Below are 26,898 nucleotides of genomic sequence, written 5' to 3'. Positions count from 1 at the left end.
CCTTCTGTGTAGGCCTCTATTTTTAGCACCTATTATATATTTACATATTCAATAATGCAGCTCTGCATGTTTAGCAAGAATTAGGGTTGAATTTTGTAAATCCAAATGGTTCAATCATTTATTTTAGATATAATATGTTAGAATTGCTTGCCAATACAGTTAGTTAAAATGCAGGTACTCAAAACAATATTGAGGTTATTGAATGAATGCATTTGTTCCTTGATTTAATATAAATGAGTCGTGTGTGTGTGTATATATATATATGTGTATATATATATATATATATATATACAAATGAATCACACACACACACACACACACACACACACACACACACACACATATATATGTATGAGTCATACATATCCAGACATATATGGATGTTTAAACTTTTTAAAAATTTTTAGAGGTTATACAGCATACCGTGGGGTGATGGACTCTGGGGCATCCCAGAGATGTGCTGTCTCCACATGTCTGGTTCTGTGAATCCAGTCCTACCCTTCACACCTTACATTCAATTACCCAAGAACTAGCAAATCATTTCATGACTTGACTTGTATATATTCATTAGAATCTCTGGCCTTTTACCTTACCAAACCTCCAGAAATTTTAATTTATACTAAAGAAAAATATTCTTTCACAGGAAACTTCTTTCAAGGAAATTGTTAAAGGCAACTTTCACATCCTTATTTCTCAGACTGTAGATCATGGGGTTCAACATGGGCACAACAATGGTGTAAAGCACAGAGGACACTTTCCCTTGGTCCATGGAGCTGACTGAGGATGGATGCAGGTACATGACTGTGAGAGAACCAAAGAAGACAGCAACAGCAGAGATGTGAGAGCTGCAGGTGCTGAAGGCTTTGGACCTGCCCTCAGTGGAACAAATGCAGAGGATGCTGGCAATGATGAAAATGTAAGAGCCAAGGATGATCAGGGTTAGAACAATAAAATTAAATGCCCTGAAGCACAGACCTCCTACCTCATTGATAAAAGTACTAGAGCAGGAGAGCTCCAGTCATAGAAGATCACATTAGTAATGGTTTGTTACATCAGCCTTACAGAACATCAGTCTTACCATGCAGACTGTGAGGCACCAAACAAGCCCATGCCATACACCCCACCCACCATTCAGTAACAGACTTGATAAGACATTGTAACAGTGTAAAGTAGAAGGTTACAGATGGCAACATAGCAGTTATAAGCTATTGCAGCCAACATGTAACATTCTGCAATAACAAATATAGTTAGGAAGTACAGCTGAATAATGCATCAGGGTAGGAAATGATGTTCTTCTCTGTTACAAAGTTTGCCAGCGTTTTGGGGGTAATTTCTGTGGACTGACACAGTTCAGTAAAGGATAGACTGGCGAGTAAATAGTTCACGGGTGTGTGCAGGTGAGAATCGAATTCAATCAAGATGACCATGCATAAGTTTCCCACTACTGTGACCATATAGATTCCTAGGAAGAGGAGAAAGAGTGGCAGTTGGAGCTCTAATTTCTTTGTTAATGCAGCAAGGATCAACAAAGTCACTGTGTAATGATTTCCTTCGGCCATTTCCACTGGGAATCTTGTGTAGGAAGAGAAGAAAATGCTTCATATATGTGTGTATTATGGTTTCATTCAATGAATTGTAAACCAAAATTTATGTCTTTTCAGCAATGTATCTTCAATTCTCTGCATTCTCTTCATGTATTTTAGCAGTCAAAGATCTTAGGATTCAATAAATATGAAACATATAAAGAAATGTCACATAGTGCTACTCTTGTGTCCAGCTACTTGTTGTAACTCAATCCCTTATATCCAAAGATTATTTCCCTAAATTGAGTGAGTTGTAGAAGAACTCCCCATGCCTTATTTTTTGATACTCTCCCCTGTTCAGTGACAATGTGGGTTTATTTTTGCTAAAATAACATAAAACAGCATCCACAAAAATCTCACAGTCAATACTGAGTTTAATGGTGAAGGACTGAATAACTCCCATGTATGATAATGAGCAATACAAGATATCAACTCCCTATACTTTAATTCAGCATTATACTGGAATTCTTAGAGAAGACAAAGGCAGAAAAATGGAATTAAAGGGAATTTTGGAAAGCAAGAAGTAAAATTATCTGAGTTTATAAATAACACAATCTTGAATATAGAAAATCCTATGGAATATGTCCAATGTAATATAAGAACTTACTAAAAGTTAACCAATGTATTAGAAAGCAAGGTATACATAAAACTGAATTGTATTTCCATATAATTTTAATCAATAATAAGAATTGCATTTGGTATGCCATGAAAAAGAATAAATTACTTAGGAATTAAACACAATAAATATAAGATAATGCATATAAAATTACAAAACATTGTTAAATATAATCAGAAACTTATGTAGAAAAACACTCCCTTTTCATGAATCAAAAGATTAAGTATTTTTAAATGGCAGTATTGTGAAGTGGATTTGCAAACTCTGTGTCCTCCCTATCAAAATCCCCGATTTGGACTGGGTGAGGAGTCTTAGACCTACAACTCCATCTGCTTGGTAGGTGGAGACCAGGAGGTTCGTGGTTTGGGGCCCTGGGAAAAAAAGTGAGACTTAATATCCAAAACCAAAAGCCAGATGTGGTGGTACATGTCTGTATTTCAGCTATGTAGGAGATATAGGTCGGAGGATAGCAGATAGAAAAAACTATGTCATCTACCAGGTAATATAAATTAACAGGGACACAAAGGAATAAAAATAATTAAGGAGGACTAAAACCATGGTGCTTTTGAGAGATTGTGAGAAGTTTTCCAACAGATATAAGTAAGGAACCCAGTTATTTATTGAGTGACCCCTTTCTTTCTTCTGCCTCTCCAGTTGGTCATCTCCTACAGAGAACATGTCTACCCACATTCTGTGTCAATTATGTACCATAGAAGCTCAACTATGTCTAGAGGACGAAAGAGTTGACTCGTGTTGTTAAGTTGTAAATTCAGAGCTGACAGTTCACTATGCTTCATAAAACCAAATTCATTTATTTTACATCACCCAATTTTACCTCCATTAAAGAAGCTAAGATTTCACATTGCTATAGTTTTAATCTGTCCCTGAGTTTATGTCTTGGAAACTTAGTTCCCAATGCAACATTGTTGAGAGGTAGGGCCTCCAAGAGAATATTCGGTTATCAGGTCATGGATTAATATTTCTATTAGAGCAAGACATCACAGAGGTGGATACTTCATATAAGGATGAGTTTGACCACTTCTGATAACTCTCTCATGTGTGCTCCTTTGATCTTCAACCTTACATCACAGCATCATTCAGCATGAAGGCCCTTGACCGATGCATTGTTTTGACCTTGGACTTCCAGATCCCCTACTTTGAATCAAATAAATTACTGATCTTTGTATATTATGCCATCTATAGTGTTCTGTAGTAATAGGATAAAGCAGAGTAACACATATATCCATCCATATTTCTGATTCTTTTCATTGCTGTGCTGTTTCTAGAATTCATCACCCCTCACCAGGGTATCCCATTTTCACTTGCCCAATCATTGTAGTTTTGACAGCAGGTATAGAGTTGTGACTCGTTTTATGTTCCCAGCTCCTGCTAAAGTTTTGCTCTGGCACATGCTTTTAATTTCTACTGCTTTCTGTTCTTCTCTGTTATTACCACCAGTGTATTTTCCTGGTTTGACCTTGGTAGAGAATTCCCAAGTCACTTGCCCTGCGTCAGTTGTCCTAGTCTTCCTTTGTCTTATGTATCTTAAAGATGAATGAATCATGAACACAATTCCTTTCCAACACTAAAAACTATATTAAACAGGGTTTAAAGGAAATTAAAACAGAACTAGGAGAAGTACAGTTTTAGAATAGTATCAAATTTCTATAACAATTTTATACTCAGTGGGGAAAATAACTGATTCCAGTGATGATCATTTTGCTTTCATCTGTGATAGTCATGGTATTCTTTTATTTTCCTTGGGGTATTGAAAATGAGCTGGAGAAACTGAACAAGTTTTCATTTCTTTCTACAATATTTTTATTTGGTTTGTGAGCTGTTGAAATTGTAACTTTTAATTGCCTTCTTAAAAATGGAGATTTAATATGATGTCTGATCTCAACTGAACAAGTTAGATATCTCAGTTGCTCTTTGGTTCAACTGGCTTATAGCCTCTCCCTTCCCCTCCCACCCCCCCTCCTTCTTTCACCTCCCCTGCCCCATACACACAATTTCATCACATTTTCAACTGAACTTGATTCAACTGATTATGCTTAATACTCAAGAGTCACACTACAGTACTACAGTGCATCAGATTTATTTTTGCAGCAATAATTCCTAGTTCTTTGTTTATGATTCCACTTAACAAAAAGCTTACAAGGAGTTGTTTATCATTTGAATAACTGGACAGAATATAATTGTTGGTTTTCACTCCATACACAGGTGTGCTTCGTTGTCAAGTGCATATTTAGATTAGATTTAAAATTAGCTAGCATTTGTTTCCCTTAACGCAGAGAAACTAAAGCAGATACCTTAAAAGCAACTGAGACCAATAGGAGAAGGGGACCAGGAACTAGAGAAAAGGTTAGATTGAAAAAGAATTAATCTAGAAGGTAACACACATGCACAGGAAATTAATGTGAGTCAACTCCCTGTATAGCTATCCTTATCTCAACCAGCAAAAACACTTGTTCCTTCCCATTATTGCTTATACTCTCTCTTCAACAAAATTAGAGATAAGGGCAAAATTGAGAAGGAGGGGGCGGAGTGGGTGGTAAGGGAGGGGGTGGGGGTAGGGGGGAGAAATGACCCAAGCCTTGTATGCACATATGAATAATAAAACAATAAAAAAAACTGTAACTTTGATCTGTTTTTAACAAAATAATATTTGAAAATGTTCCAAAAATAAAAATAAATGACACAAGTGTAAAATAGGGGGATTGTTTGGGAGTGGGAGCCAGGGGAGGGAGGAAGGTGAAGTGGGGATAGACTAAGTACTTCATATGCATGTATGAAAACAGAATAATAAAACCCATTAAAATGTTTTGAAAAGGGAGAGAGGAAGAAGAAAGAATAGTAGAGGGGTGAATTTGATCAAAGTACATTATATACATATATGGAAATATCACAGTGAAATCCCTTTGTACAGTGAATATATGCTATTGAAGAGAAAAAATTTCAACAGAAACTTCGCACAGCTAAAGAATCAACAGAGTGAAAAGAGTATGCAAAATGGGAAAAATCTTTGTCATATGTTCATCTGACAGGGATTAATAGAATATAAAGAATTCAAAAACTTTTAACACCAAAAATAATAAGCCAATCAACAAATGGGTAAATGAACTGAAAAGACACTTTTCAAATGAAGAAGTACAAATAGACGATAAATGCATGAAAACGTTCTACTGTCTTATCCATCAGGTACATGTAAGCCAAAACTACACTGAGCTCATCTCACCCTAGTCAGAATGGCTGTCATCAGGAAAATAAATAACAGGATTGGCAGAGTGGCTTACATGGTACAGCACCTATCTAGCAAGCGTGAGGCCTTGAGTTCAAACTCCAGTACTGCAAAACAAACAAACAAAAAACCAGTGCTAGCAAAGATGAAGGGGGAAACGAACACTTACTCGCTGCTGTGGGGATGTAAATTAGTCTAATCCCGATGGAAATCAGTATGGAGGAGCCTCAAAACATTAAAATAGAATTTCCATATGATCCAGTCATACCTCTTCTGGGTATATCCTCAAAAGAATCAAAGTCAGCTTACTACAGAGATACCTAAACACTCATGTTTATAGCAGCACTATTCACAGTAGCCAAACAATGGAACCAGCCTTGATGCTCATCACCAGATGAGTGAAGAAAATATATACACAGTGGAATTTTACTTGTCATGCTCACCGTGTTGGCCAACAGTTCTGGAGTAGGTCCAATGAAGCTAGGGGTAACGGCATACAGGAGGCTTTATGGCAAGCAACACTACAGGGAAGTAGAGCCCCTCCCACATTCTTACCTCAGCATGCAGTTTATTTTCTTCATAGCCCACTGCTTTCTGAAATGAGCTTCTGCATTATCTCATGGCTTATTTATTTTGTTTTAGCTTTTTTTTTTGTTCATATGTGCATACAATGTTTGGGTCATTCCTGCCCCCTCTTACCCACCCTAACCTTTCGCTTCCAGGCAGAAACTATTTTGCCCTTCTCTCTAATTTTGTTGAAGAGAGAGTATAAGCAATAATAGGAAGGATCAAGGGTTTTTGCTAGTTGAAATAAGGATAGCTATACAGGGAGTTGACTTTCCTGTACATGTGTGTTACCTTCTAAATTAATTCTTCTCGAGCTAACCTTTTCTCTAGTTCCTGGTCCCCTTCTCCTATTGGCCTCAGTTGCTTTAAAGTATCTGCTTTAGTTTCTCTGTGTTGAGGGCAATAAATGCTATCTAGTTTTTTGGGTGTCTTACCTATCCCCATACCTCCCTTGTATGCTCTCACTTTATCATGTGATCAAAGTCCAATCTCCTTGTTGTGTTTGCCCTTGATCTAATGTCCGCATATGAGGGAGAACATACGATTTTTGGTCTTTTGGGCCAGGCTAACCTCACTCAGAATTGTGTTCTCCGGTTCCATCCATTTACTTGCAAATGATAATATTTCATTCTTCTTCATGGCTGCGTAAAATTCTATTGTGTATAAATACCACGTTCTCATAATCCCTTCATCAGTAGTGGGGCATCTTGGCTGTTTCCATAGCTTGGCTATTGTGAATAGTGCCGCAATAAACATGGGTGTGCAAGTGCCTCTGGAGTAACCTGTGTCACATTCTTTTGGGTATATCCCCAAGAGCGGTATTGCTGGATCATACGGCAGATCTATGTTTAGATTTTTAAGAAGCCTCCAAATTTTTTTCCATAGTGGTTGTACTAGTTTGCATTCCCACCAGCAGTGTAAAAGGGTTCCTTTTCCCCTGCATCCTCGCCAACACCTGTTGTTAGTGGTGTTGGTAATGATGGCTATTCTAACGGGGGTGAAGTGGAATCTTAGTGAAATAAACAAGTCTTTAGGCTAAAGTATATCCTGTGAGATTTCTGACACATTTTTACTAGTTTGTTGTTCTTCTTCTTTTTTTATTTTATTTTTATTTTTTGTTCATTTATTCACATGTGCATACATTGTTTGGGTCATTTCTGCCCCCTGCTCCCCCTCCCTCCCATCCCCCCTCCACCCCACTGTTCCAGGCAGGTCCCGTTCTGGCCTTATCACTGATTTTGTTGAAGAAAAGACATGAGTATAATAAGGAAGACAAAGCATTTTTGCCAGTTGAGTTAAGGATAACTATACAGAAAGATCCCTACTATTGCTTTTCTGTACCCATGTGTTATGAACCATGTTGACTCAACTCTAACTGATCTTTATGTTGGCTCCTGATCCCCTGCTCATGATAACCTGTTGTTTTTAGGTTTCTGTACTAGTTCCTCTGGAGTGGGGACATCAAATGCTTTCATGTTTTGGGCTTTCTACCTATTCCTATATCTCTCGTATGTGCTCTCCCCTTGTCTTGTGATCCAAGTTCAACAACATTGCTGCATTTGCCCTGGATCTAACATCCGCATATGAGGGAGAACATATGATTTTTGGTCTTCTGAGTCTGGCTGACCTCACTCAGAATGATGTTCTCCAGTTCCATCCATTTACCTGCAAATGATAAGATTTCATTTTTCTTCATGGTTGAGTAAAATTCCATTGTGTGCAAGTACCACATTTTCTTGATCCATTCATCAGTAATGGGGCATCTTGGTTGTTTCCATAACTTGGCTATTGTGAATAATGCTGCAATAAACATGGGTGTGCAGGTGCCTCTGGAGTAACCTGTGTTGCATTCCTTTGGTCATATTCCCAGGAGTGGGATTGCTGGATCATATGGCAGGTCTATGTTTAGATTGTTAAGAAGTCTCCAAATTTTTTTCCATAGTGGTTGCACCAGCTTGCATCTCCACCAGCAGTGGATTAAGGTTCCTTTTTCCCCACATCCTTGCCAACACTTGTTGTTGGTGGTGTTTTTGATGATGGGTATTCTAACAGGGGTGAAGTGGAATCTTAGTGTGGTTTTGATTTGCATTTCCTTTAGGGCCAGAGATGGTGAGCATTTTTTCATGTGTTTTTTGGCCATTTGAATTTCTTTTTTTGAAAAAGTTCTGTTTAGTTCAGTTGCCCATTTCTTAATTGGTTCATTGATGTTAGGAGAGTTTAGTTTCTTAAGTTCCCTGTATATTCTGGTTATCACTCCTTTGTCTGATGTATAGCTGGCAAATAATTGCTCCCACTCTGTAGGTGATCTTTTTAGTTTAGAGACCATTTCTTTTGTTGTGCAGAAGCTTTTTAATTTTGTGAAGTCCCATTTATTCATCCTTTCTCTTAGTTGCTGGGCTGCTGGGGTTCTATTGAGGAAGTCTTTGCCTATACCTATTTGTTCCAGAGTGTTTCCTGCTCCTTCCTGTAGTAACTTCAGTGTTTCAGGTCTGATATTTAGGTCCTTGATCCACTTTGAGCTGATACTAGTACAGGGTGATAGACATGGATCTAGTTTCAGTTTCTTGCAGATGGGTAACCACTTTTCCCAGAAACATTTGTTGAAGAGGCTGTCTTTTCTCCATCTTATATTTTTGGCACCTTTGTAAAAAATGAGGTGGGTATAGCTGTGTGGATTCATATCTGGGTCCTCTATTCTGTTTCACTGGTCTTCATGTCTGTTTTTGTGCCAGTACCATGCTGTTTATATTGCTATTGCTTTGTAATATAGTTTGAAGTTGGGTACTGTGATACCTCCAGCATTGCTCTTTTTGCTGAATATTGCCTTGGCTATTCGTGGTCTCTTGTGTTTCCAAATGAACTTTAGGGTAGATTTTTCAATTCTGTGATGAAAGTCATTGGGATTTTGATGGGAATTGCATTAAACATGTATGCTTTTGGTAGTATAGCCATTTTTACTATGTTGATTCTACCGATCCATGAGCACGGGAGATCTTTCCATCTTCTGTAGTCTTCCTCGATCTCTTTCTTTAGGAGTTTGTAATTCTCCTTGTAGAAGTCATTCACATCCTTTGTTAAATTTACTCCTAGGTATTTGATTTTTTTTTAGGCTATTGTGAATGGAAATGTTTCCATGTGTTCCTTCTCAGTTTGTTCATTGTTGTTGTATAGAAAAGCTAATAATTTTTGTAGGTTGATTTTGTATCCTGCCACCTTACTGTAGCTGTTTATGGTGTCTAAGAGTTTTCAGGTAGAGTTTTTTGGGGTCTTTAAGGTATAGGATCATATAGTGTGCAAATAAGGATATTTTGACAGTTTCTTTACCTATTTGTATTCCTTTTATTTCTTCTTCTTGTCCAATTGTTCAGGCTAGAAATTCTAGTACTATGTTGAATAGGAGTGGGGATAGTGGGCACCCTTGTCTTGTTCCTGATTTTAGGGGAAATGGTTTCAGTTTTTCACCATTAAGTATGATGTTGGCTGTAGGTTTGTCATATATAGCCTTTCCAATGTTGATGTACATTCCTTTTATTCTTAGTTTTCCTAGAGCTTTTATCATGAAGTGGTGTTGGATCTTGTCAAAGGCTTTTTCTGCATCTATTCAGATGATCAAGTGGTTTTTGTCTTTGCTTCTATTATGTGCTGTATTACATTTATACATTTGTGTATGTTGAACCACCCCTGCATCACTGGGATGAAGCCAACTTGGTTGTGGTGTAAGATCTTTCTGATGTGTTGTTGGATTTGGTTTGCCATTATTTCATTGAGGACTTTTACATTGATATTCATTTGGGAAATTGGCCTGTTTTTCTCTTTTTTGGAGGTGTCTTTGTCTGGTTTTGGGATGAGAGTAATATTGGCTTCATAAAATGAGTTAGGCGGTGTTTTTTCCCTTTCTATTTCACAGAACAGTTTAAGGAGAGTTGGTATTAGTTCTTCTTTAAATGTCTGATAGAATTTCAGCAGTGAATCTGTTAGGTCCTGGACTTTTCTTTTTTGGGAGGCTCTTGATGGCAGCTTCAATTTTTTTTGTGTTATAGATCTATTCAGATGATTAATATCCTCTTGGTTCAGTTTTGGGTGGTTGTAAGTTTCTAGAAATCTGTCCATTTCTTCGAGCTTTTCAAATTTGTTAGAGTAAAGGCTCTTAAAGTATCTCTGATGATTTCCTGGATTTCTGTGGTGTTTGTTGTTATCTCTCCTTTTGAATTTCTGATTTTACTGATTTGGGTTTTTTCTCTCCTCATTTTAGTCAGGTTTGCTAGAGGTCTGTCAATCTTACTTAGTTTTTCAAAGAACCAGCTTTTCCTTTCATTGACTCTTTGTATTTTTTTTTTTTGGTTTCTATTTCATTGATTTCAGCCCTTATCTTAATTATTTCTTTCCTTCTACTTGTTTTGGGATTTGTTTGTTCTTGTTTTTCTAGGTGTTTGAGCTGTAGTGTTAGGTCATTGGTTTGAGATCTTTCTGTCCTTTTAATATATGCACTCATGACTATAAACTTTCCTCTTAGGACTGCCTTTGCTGTGTCCCATAGGTTCTGGTAGGTTGTGTTTTCATCTTTTTCACTTCCAGAAACCTTTTAATTTCCTCTTTTATTTCATCAGTGACCCATTCATTGTTGAGTAATGTGTTGTTCAGCTTCCAATTGTTTGTGTGTTTTTTAAATTGTTTTATTATTCATATGTGCCTACAATTCTTGGGTCATTTCTCCCCCCTGCCCCCACCCCCTCCCTTACCACCCACTCCGCCCCCTCCCTCTCCCCCTCACCCCCTCACCTCCTTGATACCTGGCAGAAACTATTTTGCCCTTATTTCTAATTTTGTTGAAGAGAGAGTATAAGCCATAATAGGAAGGAACAAGGGTTTTTGCTAGTTGAGATAAGGTTAGCTATACAGGGAGTTGACTCACATTGATTTCCTGTGCATGTGTGTTACCTTCTAGGTTAATTCTGTTTGATCTAAACTTTTCTCTAGTTCCTGGTCCCCTTCTCCTATTGGCCTCAGTTGCTTTTAAGGTATCTGCTTTAGTTTCTCTGTGTTGAGAGCAACCAATGCTAGCTAGTTTTTTAGGTGTCTTACCTATCCTCACCCCTCCCTTGTGTGCTCTCGCTTTTATCATGTGCTCAAAGTCCAATCCCATTGTTGTGTTTGCCCTTGATCTAATGTCCGCATATGAGGGAGAACATATGATTTTTGGTCTTTTGGGCCAGGCTAACCTCACTCAGAATGATGTTCTCCAGATCCATCCATTTACCAGTGAATGACAACATTTCATTCTTCTTCATGGCTGCATAAAATTCCATCCTGTATAGATACCACATTTTCTTAATCCATTCGTCAGTGGTGGGGCATCTTGGCTGTTTCCATAACTTGGCTATTGTGAATAGTGCTGCAATAAACATGGGGGTGCAGGTGCCTCTAGAGTAACCTGTGTCACATTCTTTTGGGTATATCCCCAAGAGTGGTATTGCTGGATCAGATGGTAGATCAATGTTTGGCTTTTTTAAGTAGCCTCCATATTTTTTTCCAGAGTGGTTATACTAGTTTACATTCCCACCAACAGTGTAGAGGGTTCCTTTTTCCTCGAATCCTCACCAACACCTGTTTTTAGTGGTGTTGCTAATGATGGCTATTCTAACAGGGGTGAGGTGGAATCTTAGTGTGGTTTTGATTTGCATTTCCTTTAGGGCCAGAGATGGTGAGCATTTTTTCATGTGTTTTTTGGCCATTTGAATTTCTTCTTTTGAGAAAGTTCCGTTTAGTTCACTTGCCCATTTCTTTATTGGTTCATTAGTTTTGGGAGAATTTAGTTTTTTAAGTTCCCTATATATTCTGGTTATCAGTCCTTTGTCTGATGTGTAGCTGGCAAATATTTTCTCCCACTCTGTGGGTGTTCTCTTCAGTTTAGAGACCATTTCTTTTGATGAACAGAAGCTTTTTAGTTTTATGTTAGCATATTAAGATAACTAGTATTGTTGATTTCTAGTTTTAATGCATTGTGGTCAGACAGAATGCATGGGATTATTTTTATTTTCTTATATTTGCTGAGGTTTGCTTTGTGCCCTAAGACATGATCAATTTTGGGAAAGATTCCATGGGCTGCTGAGAGGAATGTATAGAGTGCAGAAATTGGATGAAATATTCTGTAGACATCAGCTAGGTCCGTTTGATCTATGGTATATTTTAGATCTAGGATTTCTTTATTGATTTTTTGCTTGGATGACCTATCTATTGATGATAGTGGGTGTTAAAGTCTCCCACAACCACTGTGTTGGATTTAATATATGCTTTTCAGTCCTTCAGGGTATGTTTGATGAAATTGGGTGCATTGACATTAGGTGCATATAGGTTGATAATTGTTATTTCCTTTTGGTGTATTTCCCCTTTTATTAGTATGGAGTGTCCTTCTTTATCTCATTTGATCAAAGTAGGTTTGAAATCTACTTTGTCTGAGATAGGTATTGCTACCCTTGCCTGTTTTCGGGGTTTATTGGCTTGGTAAATCTTCCGGCCTTTCACTCTCAGCCAGTGCTTATTTCTGTCAATGAGATGGGTCTCCTGTAGGCAGCAGATTGTTGGATCTTCCTTTTTAATCTGAAATTAAAATTTACCTTGGCACCCTGTATTTTATTGTGGCAACTTCACAACAAGCCAAGGTCCCTGGGAGTTAAGGATGACATGGAGACCAGCAGCCAGAGGATGTAGTTAAGGAGCACCTTAGGAACAACTCCTGTGGAAGGGAGGATCTGGCAGCAGGAGAGACACAGAGTGCAAATTTGTGATGCACACAGATTTGGAAGAAAGAAGGGGGACTCTGACACTAGAATGGCCCTTTACCATAATTCCAAGGTGGGCTGCAATGTCTAGGCCTTTACACTCATGCATTGATCAGTCATCGGATGAGGGGCACATCCTTGGGCTATGTGGCTTTGTGCAGCTCTAGCAAATCCTGCAGAGGCTGACAACTGAAGGTGGTGGGCTGACAGCAGTTCCAGCTCCAGAAGCAGGAAGTGGATCCATGAAAGCGAGTGCATCAGAATATCAGCTACATTTGGGGAGGATTTAAACATGGAGTAGAAAAGAGATGCTTCTGGGGTTTTCACTTGGGCATCTCTGAGTAAGTGAAGTAATTTGTGCAAATGGTCTAGAGCTGGTGAGCACCACATGGTGGTTACTTTGAAGTTTCTAGAACTTTGGGCAAGGAAGGGCCACCTGGCAGCATAGGCAGTTTTTAAAGTAACAGGTGGTGCTGGGCTTCGTCCTGCCCATGTATTATTTCCCAGGTGATTGTTGGCATTTCTGAGTGATGAACTCAGAAATGTCTGACTAGGCTGGTTTTGGCATATTCTGCTACATGTAGATTTTAAAAGTGGAGTGTCAGCTGGGTGCTGGTGGCTCACACCTATAATTCTAGCTACTTGGGAGGCTGAGATTGGGAGGATTGTGGCTTAAGTTCAGCCCAGACAAATACTTCATGAGACCCAACTCCAAAACAGCCAGAGCAAAATGGACTGGAGGTGTGGCTCAATTGACAAGAGTGCCTATTTTGCATGAATGAAGGCCTGAGTTCAAACCCTAGTCCCACAAAAAAATGTCTTTTACAAACAAGCTCAAAGTTAATTATTTTCACTTTCCAATGATAAGAACCATGGCAGAATAAGGTGGGAAAGAAAGTAAAGTGCGTCTGTTCTTAACTCTGGCACTTCACTGTAAGATGGGGTGAGTTAGTTGTCCTCTCTGTTTTGTTTTGGGTAGCACTGGGGTTTGAACTCAGGGCCTCAAGCTTGCTAGGCAGGTGCTCTATCACTTGAGCTACTCTGCCAGTCCAGTCATCCTCTCTGGTCTTGCTTTCCTAGGCTTGAGAATGAGGGGTTGGATGAAGTGTTCTGTGAGGGTCCCATTTAGGGTTGACCTCTTATCATTCTGTGATAGTGGACATGGCCCCTTGGCTGCATTCAATGCCAGACTGCTTGACACAAGAATCAGATTTGAGATGTAGTTTAAACTCTTCTTGACTTGACTCAGCTGTTAAGTTATATTTTTCTCCTCTAGGTCTTCAGAGACTGCAGAGAAAAGCAGTGAGACAGAGAGATGAATTTTACCCTTATCTTCAATCTACAGTGAACAGCTCCAAGATTTAGATATCTTAAAATCACATGCAAGGCCAGAATGGCCCACTAGTTTTTGGACTTCTCTTTTAGATTTGTAATATTTTAATTACAAAAGTCATTGTCAGCCAGGCACTGGTGGCTCACCCCTGTCATCCTAGCTACTCAGGAGGCAGAGATCAGGAGGATTGGTTTGAAGCCAGCCAGGGCAAACAGTTCATGAGAAAAAAATCCATCATAAAAAAGGGCTGGTGGAGTGACTCAAGGTGTAGGCCCTGAGTTCAAACCCCAGCACCGCAAAAAAAAAAAGAAAAAAGAAAAAAGTCATTGGCAGGTTGTAAGGAGGTCAGAGCAGAAGGTTTCTGAACTGTCTTTCCACTGTTTGAAGGCAGGTTTAATGTAAATTCATTGTCCGACTAAGGGACCATTTTTGGTGGTCTGACAATGTTACCTACCTGATCAAACAGATCAGCATGAGGAAACTATTGTCCTTGTGTCCCTTTTCTGTAGCCCTAGATAAGGCTGTAAGAATAGCATGATTCTGGCTCCCTTAGGACAAACTAGAAAAGTAAGAATTATAATTTATCAAGAATTGTATAATTATCAGAGCAATTCACAGAAAAATCAAGTGAAGTAAGTCCTACTACCCACCTTTCATGAATGAATCTGAGGCTCCAAAGGATTGAGACTTGTCCAAATTCACACAAATCTAGTTTTTAAAAGTGGTTATTTTTATTCTTAGCCCCAAATACTGTTTTCAGGTGTCTTGTCCATGCTGACATAGAAGCAAATCTCCACATGTATTTATCCAGAATCAGTAATTCTACCAAGAAGATTTCTATTTTTCATGTTTTTCTATAGCAAAAACAGTCCAGGCCAACAGTTCTTCCATATTCAGAGGGAACTAGCAAATCATGAAAGTTCCTACAGAGCAGCAACCTATATAATTCTATTATATTGTTTAGATTTATTTTTTTCTTTAAAATATTACATATAAGTTAACAAGAGACAAAAGTAACAAAATACTTGTTTCAACATGGGGTTGTTTTATGTGATTATTTTATTTGACTAAAGTTATATAAATTACAATAAAAAGACATTCACCATTATTTATTTGTTGCTCAGAATCTGTGCTTACGATTAAAACTTACACAAGGTCATAGCAGCTGGGTGGAAATTACGATGCCTTGTCACTCACTTCTCCTTCAGATAGTTTGACACCAGATAGTTATAGCCAAAATGTACTTTGTGGATGGAAAACAGCACTTCCCTCTTCAAGAATTATATGGATTCAATTATCTTTCACCTGGTGACACTGAAGGTAATAACTCCTCATTTAAAATCTTTCCACCCAGAACTTTTTCTCTGTCCCAACACCAGTGTCTCGTGACAGATGGAGGCCACAGCCACCTGCACAGCTGCACAGCTTTTATTAGCTGAAAGAAAATGCTTTGAAATAGGGTCTGGCCTAGCTGTGAAGTTGGAATGACTGGTTTTATTTACTTTCCAGTGGTAAACTATCTACTTTAGATTCGAGCGAATTAGAGAGTTATTTGCTTTGCTGCTGACATCAGAAGCGCAGAGAATTGGAGGGTGCTTTAAAGCAACTTTGGTTATAAGTGAGAGTGTGAACTGCTAAAACAGTGTCTTGACATAACATTAGATTGTGCATTCTCTTTTATCAGTGAGCCTGAAACTTTTAAAAAATCAAGTAAAAATCTGTTTGCGGGAAAGAATAAATCAAATCTTAATTCCTTTTATTCTAAAGACAAACTGTCAGATTATAAAATTCCCCACTGTCATTAAACACTGATCAAATTAACTTGTTTTTATATTAACTGTACCATTGCAAAAAAAGAAAAAAATCAGGGCTGGCGGAATGACTCAAGCCCTAAGAGCACCTGCTTAGCAAGTGTGAGGCCCTGAGTTCAAACCCCAGGGCCATCAAAAAAAAAAATCAGTATGAGATTCTCTAATAGTAACCATGATTCCCTGCCCACAATTAAGAGAACCAAAGAACCAGGGTCAGTGGTGCCTGCCTATAGTGCCAGCTGCGAGGGAGACTAAGCAGGAGGACCACTTGATACCAGGAGTCCCAGGCCACCATGAGCAACAAAGCGAGACCCTAACTCCCCCCATACCCCCAAAAGCTAAGACTGCTCAGATACCAAAATTGGGTCTTCTAGAACATTTTCTTAAAAGGAACATGTGTTTATTCAATAACTAAACTCTTTTACTTGCTTTATATACATTAGTATTTTATATTTCCACTGACATTATTACCATGAAATTGTGTCCATATCCACGTCTACTGTCTTCAGAAACAGCAACACTCATTTAAATACTTTAAAAGAACACTATTATTTATTAGATACAATGATCAAAATGAAACTCATTACAAAACAGGAATCTAAGAAGAGTATTTTCTAAAAGCAGTGGTGACATGAATCTAATTAAAAAGTATACATGTGTGAAGTTTCAAAACCCATTCTCTTGAGAACTTGACAATAACAAACACATCACGAACAGCTGCCTGGGTATTTTCAGGGGATGTAGAGATTTAAATATTTAAATCTGCACACCCCCTAGGTTTACAAATGCGTCTATTAATATAGTATAAACAGGATTCAGAGTCACTGAGGATGGACGTGAGCCCAGAGAAAAGGCTTCAGAACATACAAACAAGTTGGGGCAGATTGCTGACCGATCTTTTTAAGAGTTTTCTAGCTTCTCTTTCTAGGGCGCAGTGAATTTTACAGGTGATTCTGTATTCTCAGTGACTATACCCAGAGCTCAGTGTTAGGTGGAAAGATGACTGAAGAATCAAGATGGCCAAAAATATGCATGTTTTAGTGCATTTAGGAGCAAATTAAACTGGATCCTTTTCCTGATACCCAAGGGGACGAGATCATCCTTTAAAACTGTTTGGGAAAGACAGCTCCAACTGCTTTTGCGGAGGCCCACTTCATTTTATGCTGTTCTCAGTCTTCCCCTCTGCCAACAACTCAGATCATATCAAAGGCCACTCCTTAAAACAAAACAGATTCTGGAGAGTAAGCCCTTCAAGAAACAGGCTCACTTTGTATTCCAGATCCACATTTTCTGGAAAGGGCTAGATAGTAATGTTTTGGATTTATAGAGCCACACAGTGTCTATTGCAACTACTAAACTCTGCTGTTGAACAAAAGTAGTCATGAGCTATAATACATAAACACATGAATATGACATGTTCCAATAAAATTTTATTTACAAACAGGTGAGGGGCTGGCTTTGGCTGTTTAGCCATGGTTTGCTCACCCTTGTTCTAGATAACCACAAATGGTACCTCTTCTGAAAACTGAAAAGTGCTTCTTATGATTCTAGCCAGATTAATGTCCACTCACTCAGTATTCAGTACCCTGAGAGTGATCCACAGTTATGGTAGAAGCAGCCAAAGTGATCTGAGGGCTCAGGTTCATGATCTTCAGCACAAATCAACATGTTTAGACATTGACAGGAACCTGAAAGAGCTCGATTCTGTATCATTCAACAGAAACCTGAGCCTACTACTGTTCCTGGATTTTGTTAATCTTAGAGTTGCAATCAGGAGCTGAGGACAATGGCCATTCTGTGGTAGCATTCAGAGAAAAGCAGTAAATTATTGATAATGTGGCACTTTAGATGCCTTAAAGGATCAGTGAGCCTTCCCAAGGTCCCAAATATAAGTCAGCACTGAGAAATTCACTGCTCAAGCAACAGGGACTGTCAACTACAAGGAAGATTTTCTCACATGTGACTAGCCCCCCGATCCCCCCAAACAAAGCAATATATATATATATATATATATATATATATATATATATATATAAAATACGTTATATATGTTATACGTTATAAGAATAGTAACAACTAAGAATTTCATAATTTCCTACAGGTAGAGGGACTCTTACCATTCAATTTAGCCAGCTGTTTCACATCACCAATGTGGAAACCAAGCCCCAAGAAAGGAGAGCTAACTTGCCCAGAGAGTTTGTGGAGGAATCACCAAGACAAGTTTTCTGTGGAGATGGAAATGGCCTCAGAAAACACATGGAAAGTACTGAGGGGAACAGAGAGGAGGGCATCACTGGTTTAATGTAGTTGACAGAAAGTGCACAGGATAAAGCATTAGATGGCCATCTTCCCAGGAATACAAATGCTGATCCCTCATGTTGTATGATAACATGGCAAGAACAGACTGGGAAGTTCTTAAATCAAAGTTGGCGTTGATCTGTTTCCCTCCTAACAAATCAAAGGCAAATGTGATCCTCACATCTTTGGTGTCTGTGACATAGAGGATTCCCTGAGCTATGAAGGCATTGCCAGCCTTGGATTTGGGGTACGTGGTGTTGACGTGCTGCAACACAGAGAATGTCCTCTCATCCAGCTGTGCTACAAGAATGCTTGAGCCATCCACACTTGAAGCATAGATAATCCAAAGCCCCTTTTCATCTACAGCCAGGTTGAAATAAGTCTTGGAATTTGCAAAAAGGTATTTGCGATCAAAATACAAGGCGTTTTCAAGCTTCAGAGTTTGGGATGTTTCTTTGCCAAATTCAAATCTGAAACATAAAGAATAGAGATGAGTTAGAATTTTGTGAACAGCAGGAGTTTTCTAGGCTCCTTAATAATGTGAATTAGTAGTTCTGGGGTGAGGTCTGGTGTTCTGCACTGCTGCCAAGATCCAAGGAGTCCCTACTCTACTGGTCTTTCCAAAGAGCTATGAGTAGCAAGGCCCTGAAGAACAGTGGTGGCAGAAGAAACAGGAGGCAGCAGTGTAGTGTGAAGGACCAGTGGGTGTTAGAATGAACTTGGATCTAAGCAACTGCTCACTAACCATGTGAGCCTGGGAAAATGAACCCCACTCATCCTTTCGCATGTTGGACCAACTGCATGACCTCTCAAAGGTCCAGATCTTTCCTTTGACATTTGAAAAGGAAGTGGCCAGTTCCTGATACAAATAGCAGAGCCAGAGTTTGAACTTAGGTTTCCTAACTCCAACTTTTGTCAGTTATTCTTTTATTGCATGTTGGGATTTTAAGAAAAAATAAACCAAACTCACAGTATTTCAAATTAAGGAAAAAGTTACCAGCCTAGAAGAAAAGTAGCAAAGTTAGGGCTGAGTAGACAATTTTCTTGTCAGGTAGGCAGTTGATAACTTAAACTATGGTGTTGAATTCCATCACCTTAGCTCCTGGGGGCTGCCTGACTTGGCAGATTCCAACCACAGATGGCATCCAAAAAGTGAATTATGATTCAAAAACTACCTAAATCCAGGAATGACAATTCAGTGATGTTAGGCTAAAAGCAGACACCAGAGGATGCTATTGAGCAGCAGAGGAAAAGTGGAACGAATGACTCTGAGGCAGAGCATTTGAGCACAGACCTAAAGTTGATTAAGAAAACTTGAAATGAATCTGAACAGAAACTAGAGAAGAATGAGGACTCGGGAAGCGCCCTGGCCATCTCAGGTCACAGGAGTTCCCCTTCCTCTGAGTGCTGCTGTGAGCTATGAGCACCTGGTGGCTGCATTTCTTGTGAGGCTTATCTCTCCCAGAAAGAGCAGGCCCTGATCCAGCCTCCCAGCCTGTGGCATGGCACGGAGCAGGCCTCTTGACTGGTCCCCTAACCAGCTAGCAAAGTTGAGCTTCCATAGAAGACAAACTTCCTTAAAGAGGCCAATCTTCATTCTGAGACTCCTTCACCCCAAAACTCCCCTAGTATGCCACCCCTGCACCAATGGCAGCCCAGAGCCCCAGTTTAGATGAGAAGCATCAGGCAGGAGTGTGTCTTGTGAGGTGAATCAGTTGTCCCTTTTCCACCAGCATGAGACTCTGCCCAAGTGGAGTGACAGGGAAGACAAAGGAGAGGGGACTTCCTGCCACAGCTGACACCTGAGTCTTATGTCGTAGATCCAACTGCAAGCTAACCTGAGCTCTCAAATGCCAAAATGATTGTTAGGTAGGAAGAAGATGAGAAAGAAGGGGCCCAGTCCCTCCTCAAGGTCATTGTCTTGAATGACTAGGAGCATGGTAGTCTTAATACTGGGATTATGTTTCACATGGGGGTAGAGCTGGAAGGAGGCAGAGGATATATTTCACTCTTTATTGAGGTGAGGCCACAGAGTCCATTATCTGTCTTATCAAGGAATAGGTGCAAGAGTTGGAACCAGAAACCAGGTGTCCTGACTTTCTGTTCATTGCTCTCTTGATTCGCCCAAGATGACCTGCTTCTACCTCTAAAGCTCAGAGCTTTATTTCTTCTTGAACCATAAAGATAAAACTTTAACAATTCTTGTGGGGTGGCAGGAAGACTCAGGTATCTGCCGAGGTAGCTCCCTCCCTTCTCCTGGGGAAAGCAAAGGAGAAGGCGAGCTGGTCCCCAGGTCGGCTCCATCAGAATGATAGGTTAACCAGAAGGTAAAGACACCTGACTTTGGGTTACAGTCCTAGTCTTCAATGATCTCAGTTGTGACATGAAATTTCTTACACCCCAGTTTCTTCAAAACAAAACTGATATCAGAGCCAGGCATGATGCTGTAATCTCAGCACTCAGGAGGCTGAGGAAGGTGGATGGAAAGTTCCAGGCTAGTCTAGGCTACATGGTGAGATCTTGTCTCAAAAGAAACAAAAAAACAAAACAAAGCAAAACTCAGATATCAAGGAGTACCACCTTGCAATCAGAGGGAGCTCTGGGTTCTCTTTCTTTTCTCACAGGGTGAGTAAGCTGGAGCTCTCAGCGTTCATGTGTCCACCTGCTTGCCTCTGACCTTCCCTCACAGTGTTCAGATCCCAGGAAGGGGCTGGGCATGAGATCTCTCCCTGTCTCCTGCCATTCATTTGGTCAACAAACCTTGGTTAACTTCCAACTATGTGTCAGCCTTGGAGACAGAAAGATGGCAGAAACACAGTCCCCACTCTTAAGTGGCTTAGGAGGGTACCACATAGTAGGCACTGTCCGGGATGTGAGAAAGGGGCTGTGGGACATGGGGAGGGTGGTCCAGGTGGCTCACCTCACTATGGTGTTGGAGCCCCCTTTGTGGTAGTAGAGACAGTCATTGTAAACAGCATGCCCACAGCCATGGAAGTAATGCGGGAGGTGGATGAGTCTATAACTGCCGTTCAGAAGCGCAGGCTGGTCTTTGAATTCCTTCACCATGATGCCTGCAGGAGGGAAGGCAGGGGAAGGTGGTTACCTGCTGCCAGCAGTCCCTTTTGGACAGTGAGTCAGGGAGGAAGGTGACAGGAGGGAACTTGAGAGTGAGATCTTCCTTCCCTGAGGTCCCTTGTCCAGTGCGAAGAGCCGGAGACTCCCAGACTTAAAGTCTGGTCCACCCTATGGGTTCCTGAAAAGTCTTCTGGACATGGTCATTGCAGCTTTTGCTCCTCCTGAGAGAATACATGCCTCCCTCCATAGTGTTTATAAAACCTTTGAGCAGCGTGGGTCTATACCACGAACAGCAAACACTTGGCACTGTGAAGCAGCTCTCTCTGTCCCCAACCCCTTCCCGCACTGTGGCGGCCAATGCGGATGTTCGGCATGAGCGCCAGGTTCTTCTCAGCTGGTAATCTGGGCGGTTACTACCAGCTGACCAGTTAGCCCTGGTGAAATCAAAACACTGTTTCTTCTCAGCAACTTTGCCAAGCAGTGCAAATGGCCTGACCCCTTACTGGAAGGAGAAATGTTGTAACCACCATAGGCAATCTCTGATCCCAGCTCTTTGCAGGGTGACTGCAAGGTGGCCCTTTGCCTTCTTGTGCAGCAGATCCCCAAGGAAGATGGTGCCCACTGTAGACAGACAGTGCACAAATAATTTATCTCTAACACCCCTTCTCAATTGTGGCCTTGGGATTCTTAAGGCCTCAGTCATCATGCTTTTTGTTTGCTGCTGGGTATTTTCCCTAAAATTGAATAGGCTACATTGTCCTGCTTATGTCCCCGTGACCTGAACTACAAGATTTGTCACCAATATGCTCAAAGGAGGAAAGGATTCTGCCTCCACTTTTATGCTTTCTAAAATTAGGGGCAAGTGGCTGGGCCCAGTGGCTCATGCCTATAATCCTAGCTACTCAGGAGCTAGACACTGGTTTGAGGTCAGACCCTATGTCGACCAATGGCTGGGCACAGTGGGGCGTACCTGTCATCCCAGCTACATGATCAAGCATAAATAGTAGGATTGCAGTGCAGGCTAGCCTGGGCATAAAGATAATCAATGCAAAGAATCAATGCAAAAAGGACTGGTAAAACGGCTCAAGTGGTAGAGTGCCTGCCTAGCAAGCATGAGTTATGAGTTATGAGGGCGTGAGTTCAACCCTTAGTATTGCCAAAGTAAAACAAATAAAGAGCAACATAGTATACCAGTAATAGCGAGGATTTCAGACACAGAAAAAAGTCTGAAGGTGGGCAACAGATGGAAAATACAATTAATTACCAGGCACATTTGGATCTTCTGTTGAGTGAAAGTACCTGAAAAATGTTCTGTCACCCAAATCCGGTCATCACTCTTGTTAGCAGACTCTCTTATCCAAGTTCCGAATGTCTCTCTAACTTTTAGTACTTGTGTTGGGTTTCCAATGGAAGTGATCATGGATTCTGCCAAAAGAAGAGAAAGGAAAGTTACTTACCTGGCAATTCTAATTTTAAGGCATCCAATGTATGAATTTCAAAACAGGTTTTTTGTGAGGGGTGGGGGGTTGGAAATGAAACCCAGCTCTACCATTGAGCTACACTTCCCCCCCAGCATGCTTTGCTTCTGTACCTGCTTGTGGGGAACGGTGCTCACTGACTTTCTCATCAGCTTTTCCCACCAGGGTATCATCATTTGGTATGGTACATGTCTCACCTAGAACAACAACAGTAATAATAAAGCAAATTACAGTTGGCACAGTGAGATCGTTTAGCTTTATAACTATATCCCCACCTCATTCTAGGCCACATCCCATAAGCATCCCTGTCACTTGTCCACTAGATTTCATGGCTGCTTGCTTTGAACAACCATAGTTATGCTTCCAATTCCACCCCACCCCCATGACTGCTGTCCCATGACCATATGTTAGTTGTTATGACAATGCAATTCTAAGAGGATGTCAGCATCTTATTCTGTTTTGTACTGCCACAAAAGAACACCACAGGTTGGGGAATTTATCATCAACACTGCTCTGGAGACTGCGAAGTTCAAGATGGAGGGGCTGGATCTGGTGAGAGCCTTCTTGCTCGTCATACGTGGTAGAAAGCATCACATGATGACAGAGAGTGGGAAGGGACTAAAGTCCTCCTTTATAAAGAACTCTCTCCAGTGATAGAGGCGTAATCCATTCAGAAGGGCAGAGCCTTTGTGACCTAATTACCCTTTAAGGATCCCACTTTTCAATGCTATTTCCAATATATGACTTTGGGGTACATGTTAAAACCAGAGTGGTCAGTGATGGTGAAAAAGGGCCCGAGCCAGCTCATTAGGCCCTCTGCAGTTTGAGGAAAGAGGCTTTTTCAGCCTCCTGCCTCTCTGTTGGGCAGCACCTCTCTCAGAGTGGAAGGATTTTTGCTTTTAGGAGAGTGGGTTGGGAAAGGTAAAGGAGCAGCCTCCCAGATGGAGTGGCTCACATGACCATGTCTTCCTGGGAGAGCCTCAAAGGAGGAAGGAACCTACAGGTAGCCTGGCCCAGAGACATCGGAAGGCCCTCGAACTGTTTTCCCACCTATGTTCCTCTGCTTGAAGACCTTTAGGGACACAGGACTTTGACAGGTGTCAAAGTTATTCATCCTCCTTGCTTCATCAAAGGTCCCCTCTAACAAGTGAGCTGAACGTGGGCCTTTAGTGAAGAGGTGTGTTAATGTGACAAAAGCAAGGCAGGTGAAGGGGAGAAATGTGCTCAGTGGGAAGGTGATGATGGGCAGGGCCTTGGGTTGGAGGTAGGGACTGTGGGCTGGGGTAGATTGGGCAAAGCCAGGCCCACTCACCTAGACAATCCTAGCCGGACAGAACAGGCAGCCCCTCCATTGTCATTAGGGGAGCTCACAGAATGGTCTGAAGGGGTTTCTTGGTCAGTAACACAGAGGGGCCAGGTACTACATGATAGCTAAGCTTGTTTCTAGCTGGATGAGCCTGGGTTTCTCTGAAGTCCTCTGTCACCCAAGGAGAGCAGTCTCGGACTTTTTCACCCCCAACATTTGCAATCTTGCGGTCTCTGGCTTACATCTGGAATTTCCACTTGGGACTTTAAAGGGTGTTAAAGAAATGGAACAGGAGCAGGAGAAAGGGCCAAGTTCAGATGCAAATGCCTGACAACCACCGACTCATTTCTAGGAGGCAGAGTAATGGCCTCTCATTTAAAGCAGTTTTCACAATTCTGCGCCCAAGCCCTGCCAACCAGTCTCTTGGAAGAAAGGCTAAGCAGAGGAGAATGTTTCTCCAGGTCTAACTGTTGACCATCAGAGCTAACTAAGCCTTTGGCAAATTAGAATTCTGCAAACACTCAGGTTAGACCCATGAAGGTCCCTGCTCTGCTCATTCTAGAGAAGCCGAATAAAGGGCTGATGCTAAGGGATGGGGTGGTGTTGACCCCAAGGAAGGAGCCAGACTGTCTCTTGCTAACTGCCAGACAGAATCATTCTTAAATCCATCTACTGGGGAGAGAGGAGGTGACATCTTTAAAAGCACAGACTCACTCACTCTGACACAGTGCCCCATATACAATACAGACTGTTAGGAAAGGCTGAGAGGAGCCCCAGTCAGGATCTTCCTCAAAATCTTTTGCTGAAGTGAAGTCATCAAGCTGTGCCCCTCCTGGTCTAAGTGAACTGACATGTCTGGGGTCACCACTCTTGGGTGACTAACACCACCCCAGAAATCTTCTCCATGAATATGATTCTTGATTTCTAATTAATGGTCAAACCTGCGGCTACCTGGGTCACAAATTGGCTGAAGAAAGTTCTTTAGGCCTGCTGGAGGTCAGGCATTCCCTGCCCTTGGATGGCCTGACTTGGGTCCCAAAGTGTAACTTTTTATCTCTGACAGGATGATGATCTGAGAGCCAGGGCTTCCCAGCAAGTCAGGTCTAGATTGAATCCCAGCACTGCTACCTACTAACTGAGCGACCTTGGGAAAGTGACAAAGCTTTCTGTAAGTTGAAGACAACACAGGATAGTTGTGAGAAACAAAAGAACTAAGCACACGTGTGGCTTATTATCAACACTCAAAAACTAGTGGTGTAGCTCAGTGGTAGAGTGCCTGCTCAGCATGTGCAATGCTTGGGTTTGATCCCTACACCAAGACACTACACACACACACACACACACACACACACACACACACACACACACACACACACTAGTGGTGGTGATGGTGGTACTGTAGTTACTACCTATGGGGAGTTAACCAATCTGAGTGCATCACAATCTCTGGTGCGCATCTGTCAAGCCCTTCACGCTCCTGCTGCAAACGTTTACAACTTAATGACCAAGACTACTCCAGGGGAGAGGGAGAATGGAAATGTCTGGAGGAGGAATAGTCTGGTGGTAAGTGACAGGCGAGGGAGGAGGGAAAGGAGTGAGTTCAAGTTCGGCTGCCCCCAGTCCTCATCCTCAGGAGCAAGCACTGACCCTCCCCTTAGCCTGTTGTAAGAGGAACTCTCATTGGAGCAAAATCCCCTCCTGTTTCTCAGAATTTGTTTGCAGAGCCTGGGGGCATCATTAGCGCAAGAGGCAGGTTTCCTGGGGCAGGGGCTGGTGACCTGCACACTGGCCATTGAACATGTTTGGCTGCCGAGGGCCTTTGGATCTTCTGCCTCCAGGGGGCCCTGGAGGGCCTGGAGGGCCTGGAGGGCCAGGGGGTCCAGGTGGGCCAGGTGGGCCTTGGTCACCTTTGGCACCTGGAGGGAGAGAAAGAGAGAGAGAGAGAGAGAGAGGGAGAAATTGGTAAATTGCTATCCACAAAGACTGACTTTCCCATGACAGAAAGGACAAGCGAGCAGATCCAGAGGCCCCACTGAGCTCCCCCCTTACCCAGAGGCAACTTACCTTAGCATTTGTCTCTACTGAGTTGAGGAGCTGCTGTGCGGGGTACTGAGGACCCACTATGTGCCCGGATCTGTGCTACAAGTTTTACAAATGTGCCCCGAGTTCTTCCAAACCACTCTGTGAGGAGTAGGAGGGTCCATCCTCCCTCCCCCCAGACAGTCTTGGGAAGTAAAGCAGTTGGCCCAGGCTCACAAGATGAGTGGAGCGGGAAGTGAACTTCAGCGGGCCTCCCTGCTTAACCTGGACTGCTTCACAGAACCACTAAGGAGCCTTGGTAGCTTCTAACGCCTGGCCCCATCCCAGACCAGTCACAATGCTTGTGGGGAAGTTGGTCACCCATACGTTTTAAACCCTTCTTATATGCAGCCAGGAAGGAGAAGTATTGCTCCATGCAGTGGAACAATCACAAGCTCTTTGGACTCTTCTCTGTTCAGCTTTGTGACCTTAGCAGAGAACTTGACTCTTCTGAGGCCTGTTTCTTCATCTCCACATTGAGTCTCACAACCCTCACTCTGCCCTGTGAGAACCTATGAGGTCACTGCTGTGAGTGCTCCAATAGCAGCCACTCCTCTAACTTAGGAGGCCAACGTGGGTGCCACCCTTTGCAGGGATGTTGTGCTGAAGCCTTCTTTCATGAAGATGCCACTCTCAGTCAGGTACCAGTGGCTCATGCCTGTAATCCTAGCTACTTGGGACACTAAGATCAGGAGGATCTTGGTTTGAGGCCAGCCCAGGCTAATAATTAGT

The 26,898-nt window shown here is 41.5% G+C and overlaps 1 protein-coding gene and 1 pseudogene across 1 annotated transcript in view; both read right to left on the bottom strand.

Moving 5' to 3' along the window:
• Window positions 1-637: 637 nt before the first annotated feature.
• Window positions 638-1,559, bottom strand: LOC109679169 (olfactory receptor 8G50-like; annotated as a pseudogene).
• Window positions 1,560-16,460: 14,901 nt separating this feature from the next.
• Window positions 16,461-26,898, bottom strand: part of Gldn (gliomedin) — a 54,917-nt gene continuing 44,479 nt past the window's right edge. The window contains exons 6-10 of the mRNA XM_020154475.2: window positions 25,866-26,003; window positions 22,895-22,978; window positions 22,603-22,728; window positions 21,149-21,299; window positions 16,461-18,698 (exon numbers count right to left, since the gene is read on the bottom strand). Coding sequence (XP_020010064.2) covers window positions 18,221-18,698; window positions 21,149-21,299; window positions 22,603-22,728; window positions 22,895-22,978; window positions 25,866-26,003 — 977 coding nt within the window. The 3' untranslated portion in view covers window positions 16,461-18,220. The remainder of the gene's footprint in view (window positions 18,699-21,148; window positions 21,300-22,602; window positions 22,729-22,894; window positions 22,979-25,865; window positions 26,004-26,898) is intronic.

Source organism: Castor canadensis, chromosome 2, assembly GCF_047511655.1.
Source record: "Castor canadensis chromosome 2, mCasCan1.hap1v2, whole genome shotgun sequence".
Taxonomy (NCBI): Eukaryota; Metazoa; Chordata; class Mammalia; order Rodentia; family Castoridae; genus Castor; species Castor canadensis.
This window is presented reverse-complemented; position numbering and strand designations above follow the sequence as displayed.